This window comes from Camelina sativa, chromosome 12 (assembly GCF_000633955.1).
Source record: "Camelina sativa cultivar DH55 chromosome 12, Cs, whole genome shotgun sequence".
NCBI lineage: Eukaryota > Viridiplantae > Streptophyta > Magnoliopsida > Brassicales > Brassicaceae > Camelina > Camelina sativa.
Window position 1 is genome coordinate 3,310,094 of NC_025696.1, and position 19,334 is coordinate 3,329,427.

Here is a 19,334-nt window from a genome sequence, read left to right on the forward strand (position 1 = left end):
AGATCGTAACACGAGAATGTTGAAACACTTCCCGAAGCTTGTAGTTGAGTAACCAGAAATCTTACAATATTGGGCCACTAAAGACTGTATAGATAGTCTTAGTGGTCTCTTTAGATAATTAACTTTCTAGTGAAAACTTGCAATAAACTGAAAACCATTGTAAGATTTGATCTTGTAAAAGATGTAAAAAAGTTGTGATATATGTTTGCCGTTAGATTATAAGCTAGTTTTCCTCTTTAGGCTTTGGTTCTTGTAAAAGTTGTAAAGATTATTGACTATTTTTGTTTATTTATTTGCTTTTTCCTTTTGTTGCTAAAGGTTTATTTGTTTAAGCTAATTAATGGTTATATATGTTTTTCAATATTTTGCATCTGTAAATAGGTGATAGTTTCTTATGACATTTAGGAGGGTGTATTCAATTTAACATGATTTATGTAAAATTAACAAATCCTATGTTATCCAATCATGAATTTTAAAAAATCTCTTCAAATCCATTGTTATTGAACTAATGATTTAAAAATTTATTTTAAAATCCACTGTTATTTAAAACAGTTTGTGGATTTAGATGAATTCTTTAGTTAAAAATACAGAATTCTAAATCTCATAGTTTTAGAGGGGTCTATTGAAACCATGATTTTGGAGAATTTCATGGGATTTAGTAAATTTGGAATTTTGATAGATTTTAGGGAAGTTGATATGATTTATTGTAAATTTTTTTTCAAATCGCACTTAAAACCATGAGATTTGGATTTCTGTATTTTTAACTAAACAAATCCTCTCAAATCCTCCAGAATTACTAAAAGTCATTAAAATCCAAATCCAAAAACTTTTTTGAATAACAGGAGATTTTAAAGTAGATTTTTAAATCACCAGTTCAATAACAGTGGATTTTAATAGACTTTTTAAAATCCATGATTGAATAACATAAAATTTGTAAATTTTACCCAAATCTACCTAAAATGTTAAGTTGAATACACCTCTTAGGTTTTAGGTGGAATCTGAAAGAATTTTACAATAAATCATATTAACTTTTTTAAAATTATCAAAATCATTTAAAATATCGTAAAAACTAAAATCACTTGGAATATTAGATTATTCCCTTAATATGCTGTTTCTATTAATAGCTATAGATAATATTTTGAACTTAGTTGGTTTCCAAAACTAGGATGGTAAAAAGTTCATAATAGTAAAGCTTTTCTTTTACGCGTAAAACTTAACTATGTTTTAGTCAAAGAATTATATCAAGATCATCAAGAATAGCAAAGATTTCCACTATATAATAACACTGAAAATTTTATACAAAAGAAACTTAGGAAATTTACATTTCCTTCATCATCATCATCATCGGTTTGTTCTTTTGATTCCACTATGAAGCGCCTGCTATGCTTGTTGTCCTATACAGCCTTGCTCTATCAAGTTGTTCTCCATCTTCTTTAATGATTTCTTATTTTCCTCAAGGAGAGGAAACAAACAAAAAAGTATTAACGTTTTTTACATGAAAATATTTGCAGGGAGTGAATCAAAAGTCGTGCCGTATGATTATTCTGCAACCATAGAGGCAAGCAATGCTCTGTTTATATTTTTATCAGACATGTTTGCTGTAATTCCTTGTTCTAATAGTTGATATATTTTTGTTTTGGTGCAGTGTCTAGAGATCCCTTTAAAACCACAGTACAATGGAGGAATCATCGTAAACCCTGACCTACGAGATGGTTCTCTAGGCTGGACACCGTTCGGAAACGCAAAAGTAGACTTCAGAGAGATTGGAAACCATAACTTTGTTGTTGCACGAGACAGGAGACAATCTTATGACAGTGTCTCACAAAAGGTTTATTTGGAAAAAGGACTTCACTACACTTTCTCTGGTAAAATAACACTTTCTCTTTAGAGTTTTTATAAGCCTTGTGCCAATTATAATCTCATGTCTTTTATGTTCCTCGTAGCTTGGTTACAAGTAAGCAAAGGAAAGGCTCCTGTGAAAGCTATTTTCAAGAAGAACGGTGAATATAAGCATGCTGGTTCAGTTGTTGCTGAATCCAAGTGCTGGTCCATGCTCAAGGGTGGTCTCACTGTTGATGAATCTGGACCTGCCGAACTCTACTTTGAGGTATCTGTTTCATTGCTCCAATTGTTTATAGATTTTCATAAGATGCCAAGTTTCTACATTTGGCGAGTTTATCTCTCAACCATGCTTAGTCCTGTTTCATTGTTTATGTGTAGAGTGAGGACACAACGGTTGAGATTTGGGTTGATAGCGTCTCATTGCAACCATTTACACAAGAAGAGTGGAACTCTCACCACGAGCAGAGCATTCAGAAGGAGAGAAAAAAAACCGTGAGAATCAGAGCCGTGAACAGCAAAGGCGAGCCAATACCAGAAGCAACCATTTCCATACAACAGAACAAACTCGGATTCCCATTCGGGTGTGAGGTAGAAAAGAACATACTTGAGAACAAAGCATACCAAGACTGGTTCACTCAAAGGTTCACAGTGACAACTTTCGCAAACGAGATGAAATGGTACAGCACCGAAAACGTAAGAGGCAAAGAGGATTACACTACCGCTGACGCAATGTTGAGTTTCTTCAAGGAGAATGGGGTCGCTGTACGTGGCCACAACATAGTATGGAACGACCCTAAGTATCAACTTCAATGGGTGGATTCTCTCTCTGGTCGTGAATTCTACGAAGCTGTGAAACAAAGGATCATCTCTGTGGTGTCTCGATACAAAGGCCAGGTTATAAGTTGGGACGTTGTGAATGAGAATCTTCATTGGTCCTTCTTTGAGAACAGGATGGGTCCTAAAGCTTCTCATAACATCTATGCGATGGTGCAAGCGTTGGATCCAACTAGCACCAAGTTTATGAATGAATATAATACGTTAGAGGAACCAAGGGATTCAGATGCTAGCCCAGCAAGGTATTTGCAGAAGCTTAGGGAGCTTAAATCTATCCGAATTCGCGGTAACATATCCCTAGGGATCGGACTTGAATCTCATTTCAAGACTCCTAACATTCCTTATATGAGATCAGCTCTTGACACTCTTGGTTCCACTGGTTTGCCTATATGGCTTACTGAGGTCGACGTAGAAGCTCCTCCAGATGTCCAGGTAATTAATATCCTCTTATGGTTAACAAAAGTCCCACCCGGTCCTACTCTGTTTCTTATGATCACTTCTATATATGTCTGATCTTGAGCTTTCTTGCAGGCCACGTATTTTGAGCAAGTCCTAAGGGAAGCCCACGCACATCCACAAGTGAAGGGAATAGTGACGTGGGCAGGTTATTCTCCATCAGGTTGTTACAGAATGTGCCTCACCGATGGAAACTTCAACAACCTAGCCACCGGAGACGTCGTGGACAAACTATTGCATGAATGGGGAGGCTTCCGCAGACAAACCACAGGTGTCAGTGATGCTGATGGATTCTTTGAAGCTTCACTCTTCCATGGTGACTATGATGTCAAGATTGCTCATCCACTCACCAATTCAGAAGTTTCTCACAGCTTTAAGCTGACTTCTGATGTCTCCTCCTCAGACAGTCAACCATCCTCTTTTACCATTCGTGTTTAAGAAGCAAAGTATAAAACTATACCTTAGTAGTTTGATTTTTAGTCTAGATATATATGGTATAGCCGTGTCGGCGGAAACCCCCAAGGACTAATCATGACTCATGAGCATGTTGGGTTGGGTTCTTAAAGTCTAATAAGCCTCTGTCTTGTAATGAATTTATCAATATTGAAATCTTTACGAGTATCTATTAACTTATGATGGTGGTGGATTTTAGGGTTTATGGATCACTTGAATGTTCTTGCTAATTTGAACCGGTATATATCTATTTGATTAAATAAAAAAAGAGCAAAAATAAGGTTGATCTTGTTTTGAACCCTAAACTCTAACTCCGGGACCTAAACCCAATTCCTTTTTTTAGGTTGATTTTCGCTTTCCGGCAGAATTCGATTTCTCTCAGCGCCGGATTACTTTGATCGGGTTCCTTACTGAGCAAATCTACAACCTCTCTTGATATCTTTGAAACTGTTGGCGTCCCAGCCGTCTACAAACCTCTCTTGATACCATGTATGATAACTCTTGCAGTTATATCTGAGTAGTGGCAGATAGTGTGTTTTGCATTGTAGCTCATGCCTATTTATGAGCATCATTGGGACGTTGGTTTCTTATAGTTTAATCCATGGTATCAATTATCATAATAACTTTAACTATTTTTCGTTAAGTTTTTTTTAGCTCTTTAATCTTTTGATCATTTTATGGGTTACCTATTTATGGGCTTTTGTTTATTGGATTCTAATTTATCAAGATTTTTGAAGAGTTCTAACAAAATCATTAAAAGTGAAAAAGTGAAAGATTATTAAAGGTTGCTAGAGATTTTTGTTGATTAGTTTTCTAAAATTTTGTAAAGTTCTCTAAACAATCCCTGTATTTTTGTGATACTTTGCATGACTTTATTTTGTAAAGAAAGTGTTTAAAATCATGAATCAATAACATAATAATTGAACTCATTAACAATCCTAAATTCTTTTGTTTTAATTGAATAACACAAATCTGAATCCAATTAATAACCCAAATTTGTTAGGATTTTAAATGACTTTTTACAAATCACAAACTAATAACACTAAACTTTAACAGAGTTTAACAAAATTCTGATCTAATAACAACAGATTCTACATAACATTTAAATTTTTTAAAACTCTATCCAAATCTCAAACCAATAACCCCACTTAAACAGACGTATCTATTGACCATTGACTAGAATTTATACCATTAACTACATTTTATTTTTCATATTTCTATATACTGACTTCTTAATTTTCCTTTGAAATCATGTGTGGTATAAGTTTCATAAAAGTAAAAGTAGAGAGTTATAGTCAAGATATACTTATTATGTTAATGAAATGAAATATTCCAAGACTAAAAAAATAGTTTGTATATATACTAATGGAAACCCTTAATCTTCAGCAAAAAAAATTTGATCGTTTAGTTCTACAATGAAGCTTCTACTCCTGCTGATTGTCTTCTGCGTTCTATCTCTATCAAGTTGTTCTCCATCTTATTTCGTGATTTTACTCTTACGTACTATTGTTATTATGTAAAATGTCATATTGGGACATTCTATGTTTTTTTTCTTCCGTGTTTCATCTTTTTTCCTCTGTTCGTCCACAGGAAAAGGGATATAGAAAATAATGTTTTTTTTTGTATGAAAACGTTTGTGCAGGGTGTGAAGAAAAGTTCGTCCCTTATGATTACTCGGCAATAATAGAGGTAAACAATGCTCTGTTCATTTAGTTAGACATGTACGTTGGAAACTGTTGTGCTGATTCTTCTCCTTTTTTTTTTTGATATTGGTGCAGTGTCTAGAGATCCCTAATAAACCACAATACAATGGAGGGATCATCGTGAATCCTGACCTACAAAATGGTTCGCAAGGCTGGTCACAATTCGGAAACGCCAAAGTTAATTTCAGAGAATTTGGAGGTAATAAGTTTGTTGTTGCCACACAGAGGAATCAATCTATTGACAGCGTCTCACAGAAAGTTTACTTGGAAAAAGGAATTCTCTACACTTTCTCGGGTATAAATAAATCCTAATTTTGTTTTCTTGAAGCACACTCTATAGAAGTAATCCCCTTATGGGTTTTTATGTTTTACTTGTAGCTTGGTTACAAGTCAGCATAGGAAACACTCCCGTGAGCGCAGTTATCAAGAAGAATGGTGAAGTTAAGCATGCCGGTTCGGTTGTTGCTGAATCCAAATGCTGGTCCATGCTCAAAGGTGGTCTCACTGTTGATGAATCTGGTCCTGCCGATCTTTACTTTGAGGTTTGCATATGCACAAGCATGTTCATGGTCTCGATTGCTTGTCTTTATTTAATACATTTTGCAATCTCCTCATTCAACCTATATATGATGATCCATATTTGTCATGTGTAGAGTCTGAACACAACGGTTGAGATTTGGGTTGATAGCGTCTCTTTGCAACCTTTCACACAAGAAGAATGGAACTCTCACCATAAGCAGAGCATTGACAAGGAAAGAAAAGATTCCGTGAAGATCAAAGTCGTTAATGACAACGGAGAGACGGTACCAAACGCAACCATTACCATAAATCAGAGGCGACTCGGATTCCCATTTGGTTGCGCCGTAGAAAATAACATACTTGGGAATCAAGCATACCAAAACTGGTTCACTAAAAGATTCCCCGTGACAACTTTTGGGAACGAGATGAAATGGTACAGCACAGAAAGAGAAAGAGGCATAGAGGATTATACGACCGCAGACACGATGTTGAGATTCTTCAAGCAACACGGCATCGCTGTACGTGGGCACAATATTTTGTGGGACCACCCTAATTATCAACCTGGTTGGGTGAAACCTCTGTCCGGTAACGATCTCTACGATGTCGTGAAACGAAGGGTTTTCTCAGTGGTCTCGCGATACGAAGGGCAGCTTACGAATTGGGATGTTGTGAATGAGAATATCCATTTCTCCTTCTTTGAGAGCAAGCTGGGTCCTCACGCCTCACGTAATATCTTCACGATGGCTCATTTGGTCGATCCAAAGACCACAATGTTCATTAATGAATTCAATACATTAGAGCAACCTCGAGATCTGAAATCTAGTCCAGCTAGGTATTTGGAGAAGCTCAGGGAGCTTCAATCTATTCAGGTTGCCGGAAAAATTCCATTGGGGATCGGTCTTGAGTCTCATTTCGGTACTCCAAACATTCCCTTCATAAGATCAGCACTTGATACTCTTGGTGCCACTGGTTTGCCTATTTGGCTAACTGAGCTCGACATTGATGCGCCTCCCAATATCCGGGTAACTTAATTGTATATTATTGAATTTCCATTTGTTCATCCCCATTAAAATGTTTTTTTCTTGCAGGCCAAGTATTTTGAGCAAGTTCTAAGGGAAGGCCATGCGCATCCAAAGGTGAAAGGAATAGTGATGTGGACAGGATATTCTGCTAAAGGTTGCTACAGAATGTGCCTCACCGATGGAAACTTCAGAAACCTACCCACTGGAGACGTCGTGGACAGACTGATACGTGAATGGGGAGGGCTTCACACCCAAACCACAGGAGTCACTGACGCTAATGGATTGTTTGAAGCTTCACTCTTTCATGGTGACTATGATCTCAATATATTTAGTCCTGTCACCAATTCGAAAGCTTCTTACAACTTTACGTTGAGTCCTGATGATTCCTCTTCACAGAGCCAACCATCTATATTTGTGTTTCCCGCTTGAGACGACGCCAACTTTAATTTACAACTACTTTGTATTTGAACAGTTTGATCCATAGTGAAAAACTGTGGCAGGCAGATAGTCTATATTAAATTGTGAAAAGGTGTGTATTCCCATGAGCCATGAGCATCTTTGGGTTGGTTTCCTAAGTTTAAGCCTTGATACATAATCAATACAATAATATTTTAACTTCTCTTAACTATTTCGTTAAGTCTTAATTTACTTGATTAAATAATTTTATTTGAAAATTATTTTTTTAATGTATTGATTTTATCCTAATATATATATATATATATAGTGGAGTACTTACATAATGTATATACTTCAATTTACTTTAGACAAATTAAAAACTTAAAAGATGTAGGAACTTTGAACTTTGAACTTTGAACTTTGAACATTAAAAAACCCATCAATTTCTAGCTACAAGTATATACATCAATTTCTTGAAGCACACTCTTTGAACTTTGAACAGAGAGACATACTGTATCTATTGACTAATTGACTTGGATTTAATTATTCTATTGACTACATTTTTCCCTTTAATGATGACATTTTATTTATTTTCTTGTAAACTATATATACCAAGACTATGAAACATACTAGTATATTACTGAAACCCTTAATCATCAGCTAAACAAAGTGATTCTTAATTTAGGTCTTGCAATGAAGCTTCTACTGCTGCTGCTTGCCTTCTGCGTTCTTTCTCTATCAAGTTGGTCTTCTCATCTTAGCCTATGATTTTAGACTATTTTTACTCTTAGTAGTTATTATAAATGAGAAAATAGATTTTTGTATTAAACGTCGTTACCACTTTGCAGGGTGTGAAGAAAAGTCTGTCCCTTATGATTACTCGGCATCAATAGAGGCAAGCAATGCTCTGTTCATTCAGTCATGTTCATTGGAAACTTTGTTCTGATTCCTTTTTTTTTTTTTTGTCTTGGTGCAGTGTCTACCGATCCCTAATAAACCACAATACAATGGAGGGATCATCGTGAATCCTGACCTGCAAAATGGTTCACAAGGCTGGTCACAATTCGGAAACGCCAAAGTTGATTTCAGAGAATTCGGAGGTAATAAGTTTGTTGTTGCCACACAGAGGAATCAATCTAACGACAGCGTCTCACAGAAGGTTTACTTGGAAAAAGGAATTCTCTACACTTTCTCGGGTATAAGTAATTTTGAATCTGTGTTTCTTGGTGCACACTCTATAGAAATATCATTTCATGTATTATTATGTTGTACTTGTAGCCTGGTTACAAGTAAGCATAGGAAACGCTCCTGTAAACGCCGTTTTTAAGAAGAATGGTGACGTTAAATATGCCGGTTCGGTTGTTGCTGAAGCAAAATGCTGGTCCATGCTCAAAGGTGGCCTCACCGTTGATGAATCTGGTCCTGCCGATCTCTACTTCGAGGTGTGTATGTATATACAAAAGCATATTCATGGTCTTAATTGTTTATATACATTTCTACATTTTCCAAGGCTTCTTTTTCTCAACCTATATATATTTCCATGGTCGTCATGTGTAGAGCGCGAACACAACGGTTGAGATTTGGGTTGATAGCGTCTCTTTGCAACCTTTCACACAAGAAGAGTGGAACTCTCACCACAAGCAGAGCATTGACAAGGAAAGAAAAGGTGTCGTGAAGATCAAAGTCGTGAATAACAAGGGCGAGACGGTACCAAACGCAACCATTACCATAGAACAAAGGCGACTCTGGTTCCCATTTGGTTGCGCCGTAGAAAATAACATACTTTGGAATCAAGCATACCAAAACTGGTTCACTAAAAGATTCACCGTGACAACTTTTGTGAACGAGATGAAATGGTACAGCACGGAAAGAGTAAGAGGCAGAGAGGATTATACGAATGCAGACGCGATGTTGAGATTCTTCAAGCAGCACGGCATCGCTGTACGTGGCCACAATATTTTATGGGACGACCCTAAGTATCAACCTGGATGGGTGTATTCTATGTGGGGTAACGATCTCTACAACGCCGTGAAACGTAGGGTTTTCTCGGTGGTATCGCGATTCAAAGGGCAGCTTGCGGGTTGGGATGTTGTGAATGAGAATCTCCATTTTTCTTTCTTTGAGAGTAAGTTGGGTTATAAATCCTCTTATAACGCATTTTCGATGGCTCATGCCATCGATCCACGGACAACAATGTTCATGAATGAATACAATACATTAGAGCAACCTCAGGATCAAAGTTCTAGTCCAGCTAGGCATTTGCAAAAGCTTAGGGAGCTTCAATCTATCCGGGTTGCTGGAAAAATTCCTTTAGGGATCGGTCTTGAGTCTCATTTTACCACTCCTAACATTCCGTATATGAGATCAGCTCTTGATACACTTGGCGCCACTGGTTTGCCTATTTGGCTAACTGAAGTCGACGTTGATGCGCCTGACTATGTCCGGGTAACTTAATTATATTCTCTTATCATTATTGAATTCTAATTTGTTATTTCATCCCCATTAAAATGGAGTTTGAGCACCTCTCCCTTGTTTGGTGTTTGTTTTTCTTGCAGGCCAAGTATTTCGAGCAAGTTCTAAGGGAAGGCCATGCGCATCCAAAGGTGAAAGGAATAGTGATGTGGGCAGGATATTCTCCTAGAGGTTGCTACAGAATGTGCCTCACCGATGGAAACTTCAGAAACCTACCCACCGGAGACGTCGTGGACAGACTGATACGTGAATGGGGAGGGTTTCGCAGCCAAACCACAGGACTCACTGATGCTAATGGATTCTTTGAGGCTTCACTTTTTCAGGGTGACTATGTCCTCAATATATCTCAGCCTTTCACCAAATCAAAAGCTTCTTACAACTTTACGTTGACTCCTGATGATTCCTCTTCACAGAGCCAACCATCTATATTTGTCTTTCCCGCTTGAGACGACGCCAACTTTACAACTACTTTGTATTTGAACAGTTTGATCCTTAGTGAAAAACTGTGGCAGACAGATAGTCTATTTTAAATTGTGAAAAGGTGTGTATTCCCATGAGCCATGAGCATCTTTGGGTTGATTTCCTAAGTTTAAGCCTTGATACATAATCAATACAATAATATTTAACTTCTCTTAACTATTTCGTTAAGTCTTAATTTACTTGATTAGATAATTTTATTTGAATATGATTCTTTTGATGTATTGATTTTATCCTAATATTTATATTGGAGTACTTACATAATGTATATACATCAATTTACTTTAGACAAATTAAAAACTTAAAAGATGAAGGAAGAACATATTATGTCAATATCTTAAAACAAACATATTTTTGACCCAATATTAGCAGAGATCATGTAGATCCATAAGAAAATTAATGGAAGCCCTCTCCTATTACAATAGAACCTCTATAAATTAATACTCTTTAAATTAATACTCGATATAAATTAATAAATTATTCCGGTCCCGAGTTGGGCCGGTGTAAAAAATGACACATTTTGATAAAATAATAAGATAATAATTTTTTTGGAAATCCTATGTAAAAATATGGTCCCATCAGTATCATAAATTAATAATCATATAAACTGATATATATATATATAAGAAAATCTATTGAAATATGATTCTATTATTGTTTGCCTATTCTTGAATTTGCATTTGTTTTGGAGCTCATCTCTCATTTTTCATTATTGTATTCTCAAATCGCATCCATAAATTGTGAAGAGTCATAGATACTTTTTTAGTAATTGGTTTTAAAAGTACCGCAATATCTTTTGCTACTTTATCATTACCATAAAGGATAGTGGTAACAATTTTTTCTAAACTCTAAACTTCTAACATTTCTCATTTTTACCTATATAATCTATTATACAATTGACATTCATCTTATTACGATGACCAAAATTATAAATTAAGAAAATTCTTTAAAAATGTGAGTGATAACAAAAGTATCTTATTTTGTAACAGAAAATTTTCAATATGAAAATGAGAAACTTTTCATAAATTAATAATTATTAATTTATCGATAAATTAAAACCTCTATAAATTAATAAAATTCCATGGTCCCTGACTTTATTAATTTATAGAGGTTTTACTGTATATTTTTTTGTTTGTATCAACATAAATATGATTTTCTGTTTGAACTTTGAACAGAGAGACATATATACTATAGCCTTGATTGGAACAAGTTAGTGGAGCATTAGCATTATGCAGCATGAACAGTATGCAGCATGAGCAGTATGCTGCATAAGCTGTAAACTATTATATATTAACAATGATATGTGATTGGTACAGCTGTTAGCATTTAGACATAAAATTATAAAATTAGACATTTTAAATATACAAATATAGATTTTGTTGCTAATGAAATAATTTAAAATACTTAATTTGAAAAACAAATTAAAACATCTTATAAGCATAATATCAAATGAAATAAGAACTTATGAATATGAAAATAAATGAAACAAATCATACGAAAAATAGTTTGTACGCATAAACACATAAACTTATTAACACATAAACATAAATTTTGGCTAAACCAACCCAAAAATATAAATAATACATAAACTTCAACCAACACACAAACCAAAAAAAATCAACATGTACGTAAAACATATATACTCATACCTTGCTTGTTGGTTGCACACGTTCTTCTTGATTCGACATGTTGAAACTGTTTACAATATTATTATATGTTATAAAACCATCATCTTCAAGAAAAACAACAAGACATCTTCGTAACTTTTGCATCATATATGAATATACACAAGAAACTTGGCTATAAAATTAAAAAAAATGAAAGAGTTGCTTTTCAACTTACGAGGTTTGCTGCTGCAGACTTTTTCTCGATGTAGGTTTTTCTTTAGGTGAATTTATAGTACATTCTAGGTGATTAAGGAGGGTAAAATTGTATTTCAATAACTTTAAAACTATTATGCTTGGGAAATGCTTCATTTAGGAAGATTGAGCTATGGAGCATTTAAAAACCTTTTATGCTTCCTTTATGCTTTTTAAACAAAACGTGATTGACTTTCTAAAATCTATATACTCACTTATATGCACTACCAATCAAGGCTTATATCTATTGACTATTGACTGGATTTAATTATTCTATTGACCTCTTTAATGATGACATTTAATTATTTTTCTTATTTTGAATAACATGTGTGATAAAAGTTTCCATAAATGGAAAATATACCAAGACTATAAAACATACTAGTATATTACTGAAACCCTCAATCATCAGCTAAACAAAGTGATTCTTAATTTAAGTCTTGCAATGAAGTTTCTACTGCTGCTGCTTGCCTTCTGCGCTTTTTCTCTATCAAGTTGTTCTTCTTATCTTAGCCTATGATTTTACAATATTTCTACTCTTAGTAGTTATTATAAATGAGAAAATAGATTTTTGTATTAAACGTCGTTACCACTTTGCAGGGTGTGAAGAAAAGTCTGTCCCTTATGATTACTCGGCAACAATAGAGGCAAGCAATGCTCTGCTCATTCAGTCATGTTCATTGGAAACTTTGTTCTGATTCCTTTTTTTTTTTTTGTCTTGGTGCAGTGTCTAGAGATCCCTAATAAACCACAATACAATGGAGGGATCATCGTGAATCCTGACCTGCAAAATGGTTCACAGAGCTGGTCACAATTCGGAAACGCCAAAGTTGATTTCAGAGAATTCAAAGGTAATAAGTTTGTTGTTGCCACAGAGAGGAATCAATCTAACGACAGCGTCTCACAGAAGGTTTACTTGGAAAAAGGAATTCTCTACACTTTCTCGGGTATAAGTAATTTTGAATTTGTGTTTCTTGGTGCACACTCTATAGAAATATCATTTCATGTATTATTATGTTGTACTTGTAGCCTGGTTACAAGTAAGCGTAGGAAACGCTCCTGTAAACGCCGTTTTCAAGAAGAATGGTGAATATAAACATGCCGGTTCGGTTGTTGCTGAATCCAAATGCTGGTCCATGCTCAAAGGTGGTCTCACCGTTGATGAATCTGGTCCTGCCGATCTCTACTTCGAGGTGTGTATGTATATACAAAAGCATATTCATGGTCTCGATTGTTTATATACATTTCTAAATTTTGCAAGCTTCTCTTTCTCAACCTATATATATTTCCATGGTCATGTGTAGAGTGTGAACACAACGGTTGAGATTTGGGTAGATAGCGTCTCTTTGCAACCTTTCACACAAGAAGAGTGGAACTCTCACCACGGGCAGAGCATTGACAAGGAAAGAAAAGGTGCCGTGAAGATCAAAGTCGTGAATGAAAAAGGCGAGACGGTACCAAACGCAACCATTAGCACAGAACAACAGCGACTCGGATTCCCATTTGGTTGCGCCGTAGAAAATAACATACTTGGGAGTCAAGCATACCAAAACTGGTTCACTCAAAGGTTTACCGTGACAACTTTTGGAAACGAGATGAAATGGTACAGCACAGAAACAGTAAGAGGCATAGAGGATTATACGAACGCAGACGCGATGTTGAGATTCTTCAAGCAGCACGGCATCGCTGTACGTGGCCACAATATTTTATGGGACGACCCTAAGTATCAACCTGGATGGGTGTATTCTCTGTCCGGTAACGATCTCTACAACGCCGTGAAACGTAGGGTTTTCTCGGTGGTATCGCGATACAAAGGACAGCTTGCGAGTTGGGATGTTGTGAATGAGAATCTCCATTTCTCCTTCTTTGAGAGTAAGTTGGGTTATCAATCCTCTTATAACGCATTTTCGATGGCTCATGCCATCGATCCAAGTACAACAATGTTCATGAATGAATACAATACATTAGAGCAACCTCAAGATCAAAGTTCTAGTCCAGCAAGGTATTTGCAAAAGCTTAGGGAGCTTCAATCTATCCGGGTTGCTGGAAACATTCCTTTAGGGATCGGTCTTGAGTCTCATTTTAGCACTCCTAATATTCCGTATATGAGATCAACTCTTGATACTCTTGGTGCCACTGGTTTGCCTATTTGGCTAACTGAAGTCGACGTTGATGCGCCTGACTATGTNGATGCGCCTGACAATGTCCGGGTAACTTAATTATATTCTCTTATCATTATTGAATTCTCATTTGTTATTTCATCCCCATTAAAATGGAGTTTGAGCACTTCTCCCCTGTTTGGTGTTTGTTTTTCTTGCAGGCCAAGTATTTCGAGCAAGTTCTAAGGGAAGGCCATGCGCATCCAAAGGTGAGAGGAATAGTGATGTGGGCAGGATATTCTCCTAGAGGTTGCTACAAAATGTGCCTCACCGATGGAAACTTCAGAAACCTACCCACCGGAGACGTCGTGGACAGACTGATACGTGAATGGGGAGGGTTTCGCAGCCAAACCACATGAGTCACTGATGCTAATGGATTCTTTGAGGCTTCACTTTTTCAGGGTGACTATGTCCTCAATATATCTCAGCCTTTCACCAAATCAAAAGCTTCTTACAACTTTACGTTGACTCCTGATGACTCCTCCTCTTCAGTGACCAAACCATCTATCTTTGTCTTACCTGTTTGAGACGCTAAGTTTACAACAACTTTGTATTTGAGTATAGTTTGATTCTCAGTGAAAATTTGTTGAAGATAGTTTGTTTTGTATTGTTGGTTCTATGATATAACTATAAGGGATTTTATCATCAATAATACTAAACTTTCTCTAAACGTTGTTGTTTCGTATAAATTTCTTTGCTTAAGCCAAATCTTTTTTTCATGCAATTATACATTCTTATGTTTTGACCCAACATTAATTGTCAAAATCGCAGGAAATTTGACCAGATGCGTCGTTTCTATTTTGGAAGTGGAAAACTAATCTACTGACTTACATTGGATAAATATTAAGAAGTCGAAAAATAATAAATATATATACATAGTAATCAAAGTAATGACTAATTGAGTGGTCAAACTCTTTTGAAGAATGTATCGGAATTTAATGAATCCATCTCCTTTTTTAGTGTCAAATGATAAAACAGGAACAGCTCTTTATATATGCATTTCTTTATGTATAGATTGTAAAAACATACTCTTTTGTCTCCCAACATCACCCAATATCGAGTTAATCAGCCAAACAAGAGGTTAGCTATCGTATTCTGCCTTTCGTTCTACATAATTTATGCATTGGTATTTTACCCATATTTTATATGCATATATAACGAATTGTAGATGCATAAGAAAATACGAGAGACGTTCGCATAGATGTAAGGTTTTTTTATGCTGTATACATTGTGAATTTGTGATATAATTTCTCTAATTATAGTTTTTTTGATGGTGGAGAACAGTTAATTTCTCTATATTAATGACAACACACACCAGACACATACACCACAAGTGCCTCGGCATAACTCCAAAAATGTTTCACGGGGATGCAATTTTAGGCACTAGTTAAATTCAATCTAGTTAGCTTGTTTCAGCAAATTTTGGGGCTAGAAACAAGTTAAAACCAAAAGAGAACTAGGAATTTAAGTTATATGTTTTTTTTTTCTTGGTCAAATGTTTTAGATATTGTTTTTTTTTTTTTTTGAATGTAATGTTAAATTATATTCAAAAGAAAATAAACGTTTTTACAAGTAGTGCAACAGTTGTTGAAAAATAAACTTTGAATAAACTTTTAGATATTGTTACTTAAAATAACACGATTTAGGTTGAACGTATTATAGTATATGTAATTCTTACAAATTTGTTTCTACTTTATAGTCTTTTCCAATAGGAAGAAGTAAATATATGCATCTGATATAAAGCTTTTTCTCAGTATAAGAAGAATACAATAGAATCTGACAACCCCAAATTTTATACATAATGAATTTTTGTCGGAATATTTCAGTTTTAGCAGGAAGGAAGATGAACAATATCAACAATGGCTTCTTCCTTTGCATGCTTTTCTTTCTCTGGTGTCTTGTGTCTACAGGGATGTCTATTGATCCTTTCTCCCATAGCCACTCTCTCATAACAGAGGTAACAAATTCGCTTTTAAAACCTCTGCAAATAGATTATATCACACACAAGTGATTTGTGTATTTGCATATTCAAACTTTCTAACATTGGTATATATTGCTGCTGTATATGAAGTGCCTAAGGAAGCCTCCACGAAGCAGCGAAACTCAAGGATTTTTACTACTTAGCCGCTCTGTTGAAGATGACTCTGATGAAGGATGGAAGATAGATGGAAATGGAATCATTAGGGAAATTGCACAGAGAGTTCAGCTTCACCAAGGAAACATTTACAGCTTCTCTGGTAAAAATATATATACACATGCAACCAATTTCATGGTTTCTTGTCTACTAAGTTACTAAATCAAGTCAAGCATTCTTGTGTCAATTCTTTATAGTTGTGGTGTGTCCAATCTGGTTTCAGTATTTCATAGAGTCTTTATTAATGAAATTACAGCTTGGGTGAAATTGAGAAAAGGAAACGACAAGAAGGTAGGAGTTGTGTTCAGGACAGAAAATGAAAGACTTGTGCATGGAGGTGAAATTAGGGCAAAGCAAGGATGTTGGACTTTGCTTAAAGGTGGCATTGTACCAGATGTTTCAGGCCCTGTAGATATATTCTTCGAGGTACAAACACTATTATATGTGTATTCATATGTATAGAAAGATACATACGAATAATCTCTGTTTTTAAATTGGTTTCATGCGAAAACAGAGTGAAGACAGAGAAGCAAAGATCTCTGCAACCAATGTGTTGCTAAAACAGTTTAGCAAAGAAGAATGGAAATTGAAACAAGACCAACTTATTGAAAAGGTAGCATTGATATTTTCTATCTGTATAAATCCATTAAAAATTTTACATGTATTAAACCATATAAATTGCATTGGTTGGCCTGACACAAGCTAGCCCACTAGAGCAGTCTTCATATGTGTGCTTTGTTTTGCTCTTAGATTGATTTATGTTAATTGCAGATAAGGAAGAGCAAAGTGAGATTTGAAGTAACATATCAGAACAAAACCGCAGTCAAAGGCGCAGTGGTATCCCTAAAACAAACCAAATCATCTTTCCTCCTAGGCTGTGGAATAAACTTCCGGATCCTACAAAGCCAAGGGTACAGAGAATGGTTTGCGTCACGGTTCAAAATCACATCATTCACTAACGAAATGAAATGGTATGCAACGGAGAAAGCGCGGGGCCAAGAGAACTACACGTTAGCTGATTCAATGCTGAAATTTGCAAAAGATAATGGGATATTGGTTAGAGGTCATACTGTGTTATGGGACAACCCAAAAATGCAGCCTAGTTGGGTGAAAAGTATAAAAGATCCGAAAGATGTGATGAACGTGACGTTAAACCGGATAAACTCGGTTATGAAGAGATATAAAGGGAAGTTAACCGGGTGGGATGTGGTTAACGAGAATGTGCATTGGGACTACTTTGAGAAAATGTTGGGTGAAAACGCCTCATCACGCTTCTATAATCTGGCTTATAAGATTGATCCTGATGTGAGATTGTTTGTTAACGAGTACAACACGATAGAAAACCCTAAAGAGTTTACAGCCACGCCGATCAAGGTGAAGAAGGAGATGGAGAAGATTCTTGCGTACCCAGGAAACAAGAACATTAAAGGGGCAATTGGAGCACAGGGTCACTTTGGTCCAACTCAGCCTAACTTAGCTTACATGAGATCTGCTTTGGATACTTTAGGCTCTTTAGGTTTGCCTATTTGGCTTACTGAGCTTGATATGCCTAAATGCCCTAATCAGGTCTGTCATCAACTACCTTGGTTAACAAGGAACCCTTTCATTCGTTATCATAAAACATAAATTTGGTTTGACTAATTCGATTGCCCCATAGGAAAAATACATAGAAGACATTCTCAGGGAAGCGTATTCGCATCCTGCGGTGGAAGGCATCATAATATTTGGTGGACCTGAGGTGTCTGGTTTCGACAAGCTGACACTTGCGGACAAATACTTCAACAACACAAAAACAGGGGATGTAATTGACAAGTTGCTCAAGGAGTGGCATCAAAAATCTTCAGAGATTCCAAAGATTGTCACAGCAGATTCCGAGAATGAAGAAGAAGACGTCTCATTGTTGCATGGACATTACAGTGTGAATGTAAGTCATCCATGGATGAAGAACTTGTCCACAAATTTCAGCATGGAGGTAACAAAGGAGATGGGTCAGCGTCAGGTGGTTAGAGTAGTAATTAATGCTTGAATTAAGAACAATAATATGTGAAATTATCATAATCATGTAAAACTTGAAATTAAAAGTCATCTACATAAATTATAATAACGTCTTTTTACAGGAGCTTCTTGAAGAAAAGTTATGCCTAAAGTTCATAGACTATATAGACTATATATATATTGGGAAAAAAAGACTAAGAAATAAGAATGACACAAAGTTTTTTAAAATCATCATTCTAGTATACCCCCTAATTGAATGGTCAACTTATTTAAAAGAAATTTCATTTCGTCATACAAGAAAATTTAATGAGACATCTCCCCATTTATTTTGGTGAATAATATAACATCACACTGTATATGAATTTGTGTGTCTAAGCCATAGTCCGTCATAAAAAAAAATATTACGTTTTTAAATTACATTCTAAGCATAGTCTTCATCAACTTATTTAAACTTGATATATTGCTTAACGGCTATGTTACAATTTTGTTACCTGGTCGCTTTCACTCTAGCTAACCAAACAAAATATTTGCTTGCAAGCGTTTCACGAGTGAATCACACTTTATAACTTTTTTGGGATTAGTACCCCACTTTGTAGAGGAAAAAGACTCAAGAGTTGAGAATATCTGCATGATTTCATTATATGGTCGGTACATATATATATATGCAAAAGATCATATCTAATTTCCTAAAGTAAAAGATTGTTAAAAAGATCACAATATTCACTAAGTTCTTAATTCCTAAACTTGTGAGATACAGATTCGTATCTCAACTGATACACGTGTGTCTTTAGGAAAAATAAAATGAAGGTGGGTGATGCGCAACAAATAATGTAATTGTAATATTGTCTTACATATTTTTTTTTCTTCAAACTTTGTAGCAAGGACGATGAAGAATATCAACGATTGCTTCATGCTTTTACTTCTCTGGTGTCTTGTGCGTTCAGGGATTGCCATTGATCCTTTCTCCCAAAGCGACTCTCTCAAAACAGAGGTAACCAAAACTGATAAACTTCATC

At 35.6% G+C, this 19,334-nt stretch overlaps 5 protein-coding genes and 1 pseudogene across 8 annotated transcripts in view; all 6 read left to right on the plus strand.

Moving 5' to 3' along the window:
- LOC104733153 (anti-sigma-I factor RsgI6-like) lies at positions 1,383 to 3,570 on the plus strand. The gene is made up of 6 exons (XM_010452760.1): positions 1,383 to 1,416; positions 1,512 to 1,558; positions 1,646 to 1,865; positions 1,944 to 2,107; positions 2,221 to 3,108; positions 3,208 to 3,570. The coding sequence occupies exons 1-6, from the start codon at positions 1,383 to 1,385 to the stop codon at positions 3,568 to 3,570; spliced, it is 1,716 nt and encodes a 571-aa protein (XP_010451062.1).
- On the plus strand, positions 4,799 to 7,411 carry LOC104729864 (anti-sigma-I factor RsgI6-like). Its single transcript, XM_010448884.2, has 6 exons — positions 4,799 to 5,049; positions 5,228 to 5,274; positions 5,364 to 5,583; positions 5,667 to 5,830; positions 5,942 to 6,829; positions 6,896 to 7,411. The coding sequence occupies exons 1-6, from the start codon at positions 5,001 to 5,003 to the stop codon at positions 7,256 to 7,258; spliced, it is 1,731 nt and encodes a 576-aa protein (XP_010447186.1). The 5' UTR covers positions 4,799 to 5,000; the 3' UTR covers positions 7,259 to 7,411.
- On the plus strand, positions 7,881 to 10,285 carry LOC104729863 (anti-sigma-I factor RsgI6-like). Its single transcript, XM_010448883.1, has 6 exons — positions 7,881 to 7,967; positions 8,074 to 8,120; positions 8,202 to 8,421; positions 8,504 to 8,667; positions 8,783 to 9,670; positions 9,781 to 10,285. The coding sequence occupies exons 1-6, from the start codon at positions 7,919 to 7,921 to the stop codon at positions 10,141 to 10,143; spliced, it is 1,731 nt and encodes a 576-aa protein (XP_010447185.1). The 5' UTR covers positions 7,881 to 7,918; the 3' UTR covers positions 10,144 to 10,285.
- Positions 12,458 to 14,825, plus strand: LOC104729861 (annotated as a pseudogene).
- Positions 15,716 to 18,432, plus strand: LOC104729865 (anti-sigma-I factor RsgI6). The gene is made up of 6 exons (XM_019233732.1): positions 15,716 to 16,146; positions 16,261 to 16,426; positions 16,580 to 16,749; positions 16,838 to 16,936; positions 17,095 to 17,889; positions 17,981 to 18,432. Exons 1-6 carry the CDS (start codon positions 15,991 to 15,993, stop codon positions 18,347 to 18,349), a joined length of 1,755 nt encoding a protein of 584 aa, XP_019089277.1. The 5' UTR covers positions 15,716 to 15,990; the 3' UTR covers positions 18,350 to 18,432.
- LOC104729866 (anti-sigma-I factor RsgI6-like) overlaps positions 18,905 to 19,334 on the plus strand; it is a 2,813-nt gene continuing 2,383 nt past the window's right edge. Inside the window, exons 1-2 of one of the 4 annotated variants that reach the window (XM_010448886.2) lie at positions 18,905 to 18,962; positions 19,197 to 19,309. In XM_010448886.2, the coding sequence (XP_010447188.1) occupies positions 18,947 to 18,962; positions 19,197 to 19,309 (129 nt within the window). In that variant the 5' untranslated portion in view covers positions 18,905 to 18,946. The other 3 variants (XM_010448888.1, XM_010448887.1, XM_010448889.1) reach the window with 3 other exon arrangements.

What these genes read in the sequence shown, in the direction of transcription:
- LOC104729863 (XM_010448883.1), top strand. Translation starts at nt 7,919, where the DNA reads ATGAAGCTTCTACTGCTGCTGCTTGCCTTCTGCGTTCTTTCTCTATCA. An exon ending in CTGCGTTCTTTCTCTATCAA is followed by an intron (nt 7,968 to 8,073) that starts GTTGGTCTTCTC and finishes ACCACTTTGCAG; the next exon opens with GGTGTGAAGAAAAGTCTGTC. An exon ending in AATTCTCTACACTTTCTCGG is followed by an intron (nt 8,422 to 8,503) that starts GTATAAGTAATT and finishes TTGTACTTGTAG; the next exon opens with CCTGGTTACAAGTAAGCATA.
- LOC104729865 (XM_019233732.1), top strand. Translation starts at nt 15,991, where the DNA reads ATGAATTTTTGTCGGAATATTTCAGTTTTAGCAGGAAGGAAGATGAAC. An exon ending in AAACATTTACAGCTTCTCTG is followed by an intron (nt 16,427 to 16,579) that starts GTAAAAATATAT and finishes ATGAAATTACAG; the next exon opens with CTTGGGTGAAATTGAGAAAA. An exon ending in TGCCTAAATGCCCTAATCAG is followed by an intron (nt 17,890 to 17,980) that starts GTCTGTCATCAA and finishes ATTGCCCCATAG; the next exon opens with GAAAAATACATAGAAGACAT.
- LOC104729864 (XM_010448884.2), top strand. Translation starts at nt 5,001, where the DNA reads ATGAAGCTTCTACTCCTGCTGATTGTCTTCTGCGTTCTATCTCTATCA. An exon ending in ATTACTCGGCAATAATAGAG is followed by an intron (nt 5,275 to 5,363) that starts GTAAACAATGCT and finishes ATATTGGTGCAG; the next exon opens with TGTCTAGAGATCCCTAATAA. An exon ending in AATTCTCTACACTTTCTCGG is followed by an intron (nt 5,584 to 5,666) that starts GTATAAATAAAT and finishes TTTTACTTGTAG; the next exon opens with CTTGGTTACAAGTCAGCATA.
- LOC104733153 (XM_010452760.1), top strand. Translation starts at nt 1,383, where the DNA reads ATGCTTGTTGTCCTATACAGCCTTGCTCTATCAA. An exon ending in ACTTCACTACACTTTCTCTG is followed by an intron (nt 1,866 to 1,943) that starts GTAAAATAACAC and finishes TGTTCCTCGTAG; the next exon opens with CTTGGTTACAAGTAAGCAAA. An exon ending in AAGCTCCTCCAGATGTCCAG is followed by an intron (nt 3,109 to 3,207) that starts GTAATTAATATC and finishes GCTTTCTTGCAG; the next exon opens with GCCACGTATTTTGAGCAAGT.